Source organism: Artemia sp. Qi Xiang Cuo, chromosome 12, assembly GCF_049724085.1.
Source record: "Artemia sp. Qi Xiang Cuo chromosome 12, ASM4972408v1, whole genome shotgun sequence".
NCBI classification, from domain to species: domain Eukaryota; kingdom Metazoa; phylum Arthropoda; class Branchiopoda; order Anostraca; family Artemiidae; genus Artemia; species Artemia sp. Qi Xiang Cuo.
The window spans coordinates 21201203-21214414 of NC_142805.1; the positions used below are offsets into that span (position 1 = coordinate 21201203).

Here is a 13212-nt window from a genome sequence, read left to right on the forward strand (position 1 = left end):
TATTTATTTCTGTTTGTTTTATATTGATATAATCTTTCTCAGGGAAACATAACTGGAAAGCTGATTGTCCTCCAATCAGTTTTGACTCTTAAAAAGGGCAGTAGAACTTTTAATTTCCAATCAAATTAGCAATAATTGCTAATTGACCTTTAAAATATCAATGATATTAATAGTTATGATAGAGCAGCGCTGCCTATGATATTGTTTATATGCCCTTAATTGCGGAATGCATATATCTTTTTTGCTTAATTGAAACTCCCCTTAAACGTTCCCTACAAGTCTCAACTTATTGCCCTTAATGTTGTTAGTCACAGTAATCGTAGAAGCAGTATTAAAAGTATACACATAGTTCTTTCTGTCTAGTCCAAAATCGGCAACAGCTTACCTTGAAAGGTTTAATTTAATACTGAAAGTCATTTCCGTCATATTGCTTTGTCACTCTTCTGAAAGTCTAACATCTGCCTAATTATTCCTTGAAAGCTTCGCCTTAATACCCTTAGCTTGTGTAGTAAAGATAGTTGCAGTAGCAGTAGTAGCATTTGTAGCAGTATGCACATATCACCCTTGTTTTTTTTTCAATATCCCCTTCAGCACCAGATGTTCCAACTTAATACACAAATCAATTCTTATGATATGCTCTTTTGACAATCTTAAAGCACATAGTGTCTTTTATTAGATCGAATTAGCCATCTATATTCTCTCAAATTTTACCGTCATATAACTAGCCTTAATAGTACGAGTATCACAGTAGTTGCGGTGGTAGTAGGAGAAGTATTTGCAGTGTTAGTGTTGAATTAGTAGTAGTAATAACAGTAGCAGTAGCAGCGTCAATAACGGTAGCATGTACATCTTGCCTTTTGATCAGTTGAACATCCCTTTCATGATGCCCCAGAAATTTCACCTTGGTGCGGCCAACCGTTCCAAAAATATTGCTGATTTGCACTTTTGACCTTCTTTGGACGCCCTTTTCATCTTAATACTCTAAGCCTTACAAGTTGTTGCAATTGCAGTAGTAATTGGAGTAGTTTAGCAGGAGTATCAGTATTAGTAAAAGTAACAATGGTAGTAGTTTTAGTAGTGACATGCATATATTACCTGTTTTTCAATTGATCTTTCCCTTTAAGTATTCTCTGAAATTTCCAACTTAATACCCAAATCCATTCTTGAGATACGGCCTTTTGACAATCTGCGTGCACATAGTTTTCTTGTTTTAGTTCAAACTCTCCCCAATAGTCTGTCTAATTTTCAACTTCATACGCTTAGCCTTAATTGTATTCGTGTCATAGTAGTAGCAGTAGTAGTAGGAACAGTAGTAGCAGTAATAGTGTACTACTAGTAGTAGTAGCAACAGTAGTAGCAGCAGTATTAATAGCAGTAATAGCAGGTGCATATTGCCTTTTGGTCAAATGAATATCCCACTCATGATACCACTGAAGTTTTTGTCCTGATACGATAATCCGTTCTAAAAATATTGCTGATACACTCGTATCAGCAATCTGCATGCACATAATATGTTTTGATTTAGTTCGACGTTTCCCCTCAACGTTTCCTAAGATGTTTATTTCAATATCCTCAGCTTTTGTAGTACCCGCTACAGAAGCAGTAGTTTTAGTGATAGTAGTGGTAGCATTAGTAGTAGTTATGGTAGAAATAGAAGCAGCGGCAGTTGTAGTAGTAGTAGCGTGCAAATATTGCCATTTTGGTTAATTGATCACCTCGCTTATAATTTCTGGAAAGTTCCAAACTATTATACACAGTCATTCCTGAGTTAAGCCCCATTTGACAACCCATATACACATAACATTTTTCGATTTAGTTCAACATTCCCCTCAACACTCTTTGAAAGACTCACCTTAATGCCCTTTGTATTTTGGGAAAGTAGAAGTCAAACATGCATACCTCTTCTCAATAACATATGCCATATGTAAACAGTGAACAAATTGCCAAACTTAAAGCCCTTACCCTGAGACCTGAGGGGGGGGGGAGGTTTGATATTCCCAGACGAAGAATTACTGAACCTTTCAACATTGTGCTGAAAAAAGTAGATGTCTAAAAACTTTGTTTGGATGTTTGTTTTTGGGAAATGATGAGCGTGGGGAGGGGGCTGGTTGCTCTCAAATCACTTTTCCCTCTTATAAAGGACATTATAACTACCAATTTCAGATCAAATTAGCAGCATCTGAAGTTTATACGACGACCCATTCCATATAAACCTTATATGCCCCAGGGTATAACTCAAAGCCCTTGCCCCAGGGCTCTGAAGGTTGTGTCAAACCTGGAGGTATTGTTATATGTTCTTCAGATAATATTTTTAACGCATATCTCACAATTTCAATCAAATGCGTTTAATGAAGAGAGGGGGAGTGAAGGGGGCTAGTTGATCTCCATCACTTTTGACTTTTAAAGGAGAACTAGAACTTCCGATTTTCAAACAAATGAGTCGTCTCTAAAGTTTATACAACCATCTCTTTCATAAAAACCTTAAATACCCCCGGGACATAACTTACAACGATTGCCCCCAGGCTCTGGTGATTTGTAACAACCCTAAAAGCCTTGTTATATGATCTTTGAGCTATTTTGAATAATGACAACCTCAAAATTTCTTTTGTCTGCATTTCGGGAAAGCACGAAGTGTGTGTGTGTGGGGGGGTAGCTCCCCTCTTATCAATTTGACTCTTAAAAAAGGGCACTAAAACTTCTGATTACCTTTCCAATAAGACCCCTCCGATGTAAATACGACCACCCTTTCCATAAAAACCTTATATGTCCCCAGGGCATAACTTGCAACCCTTGCTCTGAGGGCTGTGAGGTGGTTGTCATCCTCAAAAACATAATTTCCGGAACCTTCAACTACGCTGAACAAAATTACTATCTAGAAATTTTGATTGGATGTGTTTGGGGAAACGATGACCATGGAGGGGGGAGGGCGTGGAAGAGCACTTTAACTTTGGATTACAAATCAAATCAGCCCCAGCTGAAGCTTATATGATCAGTCATTCCATAAGAACCTTATATACCCCCAGGGCATAACTTAAAACTCTTGCCCCAGGGCTCTGGGGGGTTTTGCTCATTCTAGAGGCATTGTTATATGTTCTTTGGACTATTTTGAATAAAATAGCAATCTCACAATTGCTATCATATACGTCTAGTGAAAAGAAGCGTAGTTGGGGGGGGGAGGGGGGTCTAGTTGTCTTTCATCACTTTTGACTTATAAAACGGAACTAGAACTTCTAATTTTCAACCAAATGAGACTTCTGAAGTTTGTACAACCGTCCATTTCATAAAAACCTTATATACCCCCGGAGCATAACTTACAAACTTTTCCCCCAGGCTCTGGGAGTTTGTTTCAACCCTAAAAGTCTTGTTTATGTTCTTTTGACAATTTTGAATAAAATTATTATCTCAAAATTCAATTGGATATATTTCGGGACAAGACGACGTGCGTGTGTGTGTGTGTGTGGGGGGGGGGTAGCTGCCCTCCGATCACTGTTACCCTTTAAAATGGCACTAGAATTTCTAATTACCAATCCGATCAACCACCTTCGAAGTTTATGCAACCACCCTTTCTATAAAACATTATATGCACCCAGGGCATAAACTATAGCCCATGCCCTGGGGGGTTTTAGGGGGTAGTCATCCTCAAAAACATAATTTCCGAAAATTTCGACAACGCTGAACAAAATGGCTATCTCCAAATTTTAATTGGAGATGTTAGGGGAAATGATGGGCGCAGTGGTGGCTGGTTGCCCTCCAATCACTTTCAACTATTGGAAAGGACACTAGCCCTTCCAATTTCCAATCGAATGAGCCCTTTTGCAGTCATACGACAAAATTCTTCTACACAAAGTGTCCTGATCTTAAACAAACCAAACAGAAAAAAAATAATAATACTACATTGTGCCAACATCCATCTTTACTTAGGCAGCGCTATTGCACTGCCAATGATTGTCAATCAGAATTTATTGGTTTTTTCATTAATCTTGGTTATAATGGTAGAATTTTTAATGTTATTAGAAGTAAAACACAGAGTTAAAAATTTTACCGTGTCTGATGCCTTGGCATCAGACATTGTTATCTTGTTACTATTTTTACCTTGTCTGATGTCTTAGTAATCATTGACGCTAGGGATTTCGAGGACCTTTCTGCAGATGAAAGTGATGATAGCCTCTTTGAGCCTCATGATATAGAACTTGAAGATACAAGTGAAGATGAAGATCCTAACAGTGCCTTCCTTCCAGGCGATGAAAGAAATTGATCAGGAAGTATCTGAGCTTGAGTCTGATTTTGAAGATGATATACCTCTAGTCGAGCGGGATCGAATACTGCAGCGACCTATGATACGACCGAAATTAACGAAAAGGAGGGAAAACACCAGGTTTGAGATTCACTTGGGTTCAGTAAGAGATGAAGTTATCTTTACTGACCATTCTGTTTGGAAAACAGAAGAGTTTTTCACACAGTACTTCCCCCAGTCTTTTTTCGATGAGACGGCATATGCCACAAGCTACACTTATAAAAAAAATTCCACAAGAGCTTGAATGTCACGAGTGACGAACTTAAGATTTTTTTGGGGTTGTAATATTGATGGGTAATCTCAAATATCCTCAAATCGAAATATTCTGGAAGGCACATTACCGTGTAAACCAGATATTAGAAAATATTGGAAAAAACCGTTTCATCCCTCTAAGAAGCAATCTAAAATTTGTTGTAGATGAGGAAATTTTTGAGGATATTGAGAAGAACAATCGGTTGTGGAGAGTTCAGTCAATTATCGACCGTTTCAGTACTGTTTGTCTCTCTTTCCCGTGGGACAAAAATTGTTCAATTGATGATCAGATGATCCCATTTTACGGAAAAACGTCATTAACGCAGTATGTACCGAATAAGCCAAACCCCGTCGGTCTCAAAACTTTGTTTTGACTAATCCGAAGGGCCTAATACTTAAGTTTGAGATTTATCAGGGTGCCAATACGCTTTCTGAAAGTATGTAATGGCATGGCCTTGCAGCTAGAATCGTACTCAGGCTATCTCAAACTCTCCCACCCGGATCTAGACCGTACTTTGATCGATTTTTCAACTCAACAAAACTACTCGATCTTCTGTGTGAAATGCAGATAAATGCAACTGGCAAAATCATGCGAAATAGATTTGGAAAAGATACCATACCTCTGAGGCCAGAGAAAGAAACGAAGAAGAAAGGGAGAGGGTCGATCGTATAATTTGTGTGAGAAGATCGGAAGCTAGCCATCACCAAATGATTTTATTCAAGAATTATAACACTAGGCTCAAATTGCAAGGCAGTAGAAGAAGAGACAACAGTGGAAAGATAGGACAAAAAGCAGGAGAGGAAGATCACAATCTCTTGCCCAAGGTCTGTAGCCGACTGCAATAGGTAAAAGGGTGGAGTGGACGTGGCTGACCGTATGATCGCTTCCAAATATTACCGATTCGCTTCCAAAACTAGAAAATGGACCGTAAGGTGCTCAAATGGTTATATCGAGATGTAGGCAAATGAAGAAAATAGCAGTCCAAGCTTGAACAAACTTATCCTACACCGTTTTCACGTTGCAGAGCACCTTCTCTGTCGGCCGAAACTGGGGCAGTATGTTGAGGAAGATGACGATTGTGAAATACTTTCGGCTGGGAATCTCATTAAGTGCCAACCATTATCGCCTGAGAGAGTTAGAGGAGCCATTCACTTACCCGAATACCTCAACCTAAAGAACGCAAAGAGGTGCCACCTTCCTGGCTGCTCAATGAAGACGAGGTGGCGGTGTATTGAATGTAAAGTGTTTCTATGTCTTGTTGGTGACAGAACCGTTTTTTTTGTTTCCACAAGTAAACTACTAGCGGAAAATAAATTCCCTACTTCTTTCCCTAAATAAAATTAAAAGTATTATATAGTCGACATATATGTTTGATTTACTTCGTTAGGAACCGATGCCCACGGGAGTGGACAGTGATTTTGGAGAGGGGGAGAGAGTGAAAATTTTTAGGAGGTCATTTTTTAAATCAGTGATTTTTTTTAACACTAGTTGTGTAAAAATCACGCGTCTTCAATGCCTATATCTATGCCGGTAGTCATGAAGGTTATAATTTGCATTTATTTATTGATGGTGATGGGTAATTTCACACTTGAAAAATAGTTTGACTTTATTTCTGCTCATCTATCGTTTAATTTAGCTCTATAATTTTCTTTTAAAACTTTTTTGGGGGAAAAAATTATATTATTAATATTGATAAAGCTTTGGAACGGTAGAGTTAGGTCAGCCTTTGCGTTTCTTCACGTGGCTGTAAGCTGTAACTCTGTGGAATAGCCTCTCGGACAGCATTAGTGACTCTGAATCACTTTCGTCATTTAAATCTCAGGTCAAAAAGTTTCTCCTTGCAGGTGAGATGCAGGTGAGAGCGTGTTCCTTGCGAAGATTAAATAAAAGAACAAGTTTTTTTAAAACTGAAAGTAAGGAGCGACATTAAAACTCAAAACGAACGGAAATTATTCCGTATATGAAAGGGGCTGTCCCCTTCTCAACGCCTCACTCTTTATGCTAAAGTTTTTTGTTGTTTTAGAAAATAGAGCTGTGAGAAAGAGTCAAACTTTAGCGTAAAGAGCGAGGCGTTGAGGAAGGGACAGCTCGTTTCATATACGGAATAATTTCTGTTCGTTTTAAGTTTTAATGTCGTTCCTTACTTTCAGTTAAAGAAAACTTGTTTTTTTTTCATTTAATTTACATATAGTATTGGTTATTGGGAAGTATACAGGTATTTTCAGGAGGATTTTTTTTCTAGTGGGGGGTGGGGGTCGGAGTAGGGGTTACTGGGGAGGATCTTTCCATGAAGTATATTTCCTTGGGGGAAGGAACATTTCCATGAAGCATTTTTTTCCATTTTTTCCCAACATTTCCATGAAGCTTTCCCAGCATTTTTTAAAAAGTGATCAGAAATTAAATATCAACTGAAAAGGAAATCAACTGAAAAGGAAATCAACTGAAAAGGAGCAACATTAAAACTTAAAACGAGCAGAAATTAGTACGTATATGAGGGAGTTCACTCCCGTGTCAATATCTCGCTCTTTACGTTAAAGTTTTTTAGAGCTTTCGAAACAGCTATATAATCTAAATGAACAACCTTTGTGTTTAAGGGATTCGTGATTAAGAAAAAAATAGAACATAGTCGGACATAGCGAGGTCTTGACTAGGGAACGAACTCCCTAATATACGTAATAAGAACATACGAATATAGAAATTCTTTACGTAAGTTAATTCGTAAGTTACGTTAGAACAAAATTTCGAGAAAGCCAATTAGCCAAAAAAAGGAAAATTTATATGCTAATTTCGTTTTAATTATTCATGTACGGTGAGACAAAATCAAAGCTGCATTAATTCAAAAAAGTTCAGAAATTAACTAAAAAAAAAAAAGTTTTTTTAACTGAAAGTAAGGAGCGACATTAAAACTTAAAACGAACTGAAATTATTCCGTATATGAAAGGGGCTGTCCCCTCCTCAATGCCTCGCTCTTTACGCTAATTTTTGACTCTGTCTCACAACTTTATTTTTAAAACAATAACAAACTCACTTTTTATCACAATGCTCTTCTATTATAACAAACTCAAACCCGTTAAAGTTCAATGATTTATCACCAATGCTTCAAGATTGAATTTTCTAATAGAAGAGCATTGTGATAAAAAGTCTTTCCACAACGCTCAAGAATGGGAAGGTTGTTTATTCATATTTACTTTAAGCAAATACTTTGATGAAAGTGTAAGTTAAATATCTCATTAGTTACAAATACAACCCAAATGTTCCGAAGTTCTTTGTATGTCCCAATTATGAGATTACTGAGGATTACTGAGGGCAAACGGGGCCGAGTGACTCATCTGGATTATCTGAGACAGAAATGAAAAGCACTAATCATTTTACGGTAGTAAAACATACGGATAAATAAAGTACGTAGTGCCATTTGAATATTTTACCAATCCCACTTGTCATAATAAAGTTCTTCTGTAGTAATTTCTTGTTCGTCTTAAAAAAAAAACACAGATACCTGAAAATTAGTCTAGATTATTTTCTTAGAAAACTGCTGAATTATAAGAAAAGGAAAACAAATGAAATAAAATTCTTGATTGAACGTTATATCAAACAGTTCGTGGTAAGGAACTATACATGAGGAGCAATTTGGCGCAGTTGCAACCGAACCTCTAAAAACAGAATTTTAAAACCATTGATACATCAAGAGAATCAGATTTTTATGCCAATTCCAAATGTAGAACATTTAATAAGTTTAATGCTGCTCATCAAAAGCTACGAACGTCAGAAATTATGTCTCATTTCCAAAAAAGTGGACCCCCCCCCCAAAAAAAAAAACCGTCAAGCGATCATAATGAAATGAAACCATCAGATTCAGCACAATAAAGAACTATAATGTAGAGATTTAAGCCTCCTATTTACAAAACTGTGAAATTTCGTTTTTTTTTTTGCCAGAAGAAAGATCACGGATTTGTTTTTGTTTTCCCCAGGGATGATCGTTTTGAGCCAATTATCTAAGAAGATTTAAAGAGAGTTATTTCAAATGGACATCATAGGTTTTGGTGCCCCTTTTAAGCGACCGAAAAGACTGGAGGGTAGTTAGACCCCTTCCCACGCGCCCTTTTTCCCCAAAGACATCCAATCAAAATTATGAGACAACCATTTTGTTCAGCATAGTTGAGAGGTCCAATAACTATATCGCTGGAGATGACAAGGCATTCCAGACCCCCTGGGGAAAGGGCCGTAAGTTACGCAATATGCTTATTGTTCACAAATAGTATTTGTTTTTGGGAAACACACGGAAAATTTTTTGAAGGGGATTTTTCGTGGGGGGATTTTCCACAGGGAGAATTTAACGGAGAGAAGACTTTTCGGAGGAATTTCCACGGGGATATTTTACACGAGGAGGGAGGGTATTTCCTTGAATGATGTGACAAACAGTCAACAATTACATAAAAAAGTATTTTTAACTGAAAGTACGAAGGAACATTATAACTTAAACCGAACAGAAATTATCTCATATATGAGGGGAGCTACTCCTTCTTCAACCCTCACTCTTTACGCAAAATCCTGACTATTGCAATTATTTTCTGAGCTAGAATTCGCAAACACAAGGGCCATTGAAATTGTATTAAAACTATATTTAAATAACCTATGTACTTTGACGTTAAGAACGAGGGTTGAGGAAGGAGTAGCCCACCTCATATACGAAACAGTTTCTACTATATTTAACTTTTAATGTTGCTTCTTACTTTCAGTTGAAAATACTTTTTTTTAAATTTTGTTTAATTGCCAAAAAATACTGATCCAGGAGAAAGCCTTTAAAATACTTTTTTTGTTTTAAAGTTGAAACAATGTTGAATCAAGATTCTTTTTCAACCATATCTACTGCATGACGCCAAAGTAGGAATTAATAAGATCAATCTGGTCGCAGTCCCGTCATAACCATATGTGTCCAAATTTTCGATCAATATTTGTTATCGAAGGATTTCCTTGAGATCAAAGCACGAAAAAAATTTATTTTTGGGCCACTATTTTTATTACTTTCGCAGAGGGAGTATGGATGACCGATTCTGATTCAAGGAGAGGCCCTCCTTATCCACTTATTCCCCTCGCCGTACGTGCAAGTATTCTTAGAACAAATAGTAATTTCCGGTTAATAATCTATTTGTCAATAGAGCCTATTTACCTAATTAGATATTGATTGAGACATGAATTTTCAATTCTTTTTTTTTTTGCATATACATGGGCATTTGTAGCATACTTTTTCCTAGATTTGACTGAGAAACATATCACAGAGAAACAAAGGGACTAGTTAAATTAGATAATTTCTTAGACCACACTGCCTTTCCATGACGATAAATAAAAGTTCAAATAGGGATAAAATCCTCTTAATAGACAGAGTTTCGCAATCAATGATAGAAAATCAACAAAAAATACCAGATATTTCCTACTGATGACGGTCACTGCATGTGTGACCGATATATTTGATATTTTTTTGTGAATTTCTATCACTGCTTATGAAAAACTGTCTATTCAAAGGATTTTACTCCTATTTGAACTTTTATTTACCATAAGGGACTAGTGGTAAAAATCTAGTTACTTAAGAAAAGCTTATCGTTATTTTTACTGGATAAAAATTACTCCACCAATCAAATGTGATTAAGCTTTTCGTTCTTGACACGCCCTCAAAATTTTACAATTAAACACAGGAGAGCAAATCAGGCTTTATGAGGCCGTAGCTTTTTAATTTTACTTTATGACATACGCTTAAGGAATAGAGCTATTGGCTTTCAGAAATACGTCATAGACATAAACACAATGAAATTAAAGCTCACTTTCTACCCCGCAACTATAGAAAAGTAATATATCTTTTTTCTTTGTTGAAATCTATTTAGTATCAAATAAATGGTTCTTTCGTTCAATAATATGGAAACTGTTCTTTATGGTACGAATTGTTCTTTTTGTTCAATTCTGTACATTGCTTTAAAAAAGCTCTTACCAAAGTGAAAATAAATTTCAAGTATAAGTAAAGAAAAAAACGGAGTGAAGTAAAATAAAGGAAAAAAGAAAAGTAAAGAAAAAACGGAGTGATAAAAACCGAAAACGATTAGAAATAAAGTCATATAATAAACAAAGCTTAAAATTGACAAAAAATACACTGAATGTATCAATGAAAGCTAAAGTGAACAGACATTAAAATGACTACCCAAAGTCAAACTTAAAACGATCAGAAATTACTATAAATAAAGGTCGTACTATCATCCCCTTAAAATCTCCAAATGCTACAGTCTCATTTTAGCTTTATTAGAAACGATTTGTGCCTCAAAAAACGTATTTTTTTTTATTTATAATAACATGATCAGCAGTAACAACAAAAAAAGAGTTAACGCTAGTGCGTTGACTTTTATAATACTAGAACCCCCTTGGTCTTCCTCTACGTTGAAGAAAGACTTATTTCAATATTACCTGATATATATATATATATATATATATATATATATATATATATATATATATATATATATATATATATATATATATATATATATATATATATATATATATATATATATATATATATGTATATATAAATAATGTATATAAAATAGTATATAAAAAATAATATATGATATATATAAAATAATACCTGAGAGTATTAATGAGATGAACCGGGAGAAAGCAAATTGCAAATGTGATAACAACCAATATCAACATTTTAGCTGCCTTTTTTCGAGAACGGAGCTGCGATTCAACAGTTGAGTTGGTGTTTGCTGAAAGAGACTTCTCGTGTACGGATCCTGGAAAATAAATCGTACTTGCATCATCCGTAAGCTTCTGAAAGTACTACACGTTAAATAATCCGAAAAAAAAATTACATATTGTTTTTCTCCGGAATAATTTCATAGGCAGCGCAATAGCGCTGCCTAAGTAAAGAGCGAAGTGGGCACAATGTATTATTTATTATTATTATTATTTTTTCTTTTAGACCAGGGTACTTCGTGTCGAAGGAGTTGTCGCAGAAACTTCGAAAAGGGCTCATTTGATTGGAAATTGAAAGGACTAGTGCCCTTTTTAGTAGTCAAAAGTGATTGTAGCGCAACTAACCTCCCGCCCACGCCCACCATTTTCCCAATTATATTCAAACAAAATTTTGAGATAGCCATTTTGTTCAACGTAGTTGAAAGGTACGGAAATTATGCCTTTAAGGATGAAAATCCCCCCCTCCACCTGCAGTCCTAAGGGGCAAGGGTTGTAAGTTATGCCCTGGGGGCATATAAGGTTTATATAGAAAGGGTAATTGCATAAACTATACAGAGGGCTCATTGGATTGGTAATCAGAAGTTGTAGTGCCCTTTTAAGATTCAGATTGGTCGCAGGGTGGATACCCCCACACACCTCATATTTTCCCAAAATGTATCTGATAGAAAGTTTGAGATGCTCATTTGTTGTCGTAGAAACTTCAGAAAAGGCTCATTCGATTGGTAATTGAAAGAGGTAGTGCTCTTTTTAATAGTAAAAAATGATTGGAGGGCAACAATCCCCACACGCTCATCAATACCAAAAACACATCTAATCAAAATTTTGAGATATCTATTTTGTTCAGCGTAGTTGAAAGGTCTGGTAATTATGTCTTTAAGGGTGACCCCTCCCCCCCCCCCACACAGCTTTCAGTGAAAGGGTTTTAAGTTATGCCCCAAGGGCATATAAGGTTTTTATGGAAGGGATGGTTGAAAAAATCTGAAATGGACTCGTTTGATTGGAAATCAGATTTTGTAGTGCCCTTTTTATGAGTCAAAGTGATCAGAGGGCAGCCATTCCCCCACGTCATATTTTCCACAATTACATCCAATAGAAATTTTGAGATAATAATTCGTTCAAAAATAGTCCAAAGATCATATAATAAGGCCTTTGGGGTTGACAGAATCCCCCAGAGTCTGAGGGGTAAGGGTCGTAAGTTATGGTCCTGGGGCATATAAGGTTTTTATGGAAGGGGAGGTCGTGTGAACTTTAGAAGATGCTCATTTTATTAGATAGTTCTAGTTCCCTTTTAAGATTCAAATATGATTGAGAGCAACCATCCCCCCCCCCTTCCCTGACTTCCTTTTTTCACAAAACGCATTCAATCGAAAATGTGAGATAACCATTTTGTTACTAATAGTCAAAGATCATATAACAATGTCTTTAGGGTGGACACAATCTCCCAGAGCCCATGGACAAGGGTTGAAAGTTATGCCAGGGGTATACAAGGTTTTTATGGGATGGGTGGTCATATAATCTCTAGATCGGATGGAGCTCATTTGATTAGAAGTCGGAAGTTTTAGTGCTCTTTTTAAGAGTAAAAAATGAATGGAGGGCACTCAGTCCCCCCAAACCTATCATTCCCCTAATCATATCCAATCAAAATTTTAAGAGATCTATTTTTTTCAGCCTTGATGAAAGGTCCTTGTGGCTTTGGGGATTTCAACCTCCCCATAGTCCTTAGGACAAGGGCTGTAAGCTAGGCAATTCGTTCATTGTTTACACGTAGTGTATGTTATTGAGAAAGGTACCCATGTTTGAACTTTACTTTCCAAGAAGACGAATGGCGTTCAGGTGAGCCTTTCAGAGAATACTGAAGGAGTGTTGAAAAAAATCAAAACACTTTATGTGTATAAGGATTGTCAAAAGGGTGTAACACAGAAAT

General features: G+C 36.3%; 1 protein-coding gene across 1 annotated transcript in view; it reads right to left on the bottom strand.

Moving 5' to 3' along the window:
- Window positions 1-13212, bottom strand: part of LOC148945889 (orexin receptor type 2-like) — a 463622-nt gene that overhangs the window by 154260 nt on the left and 296150 nt on the right. Inside the window, exon 6 of the mRNA XM_089097767.1 lies at window positions 11176-11326. Coding sequence (XP_088953893.1) covers window positions 11176-11326 — 151 coding nt within the window. The remainder of the gene's footprint in view (window positions 1-11175; window positions 11327-13212) is intronic.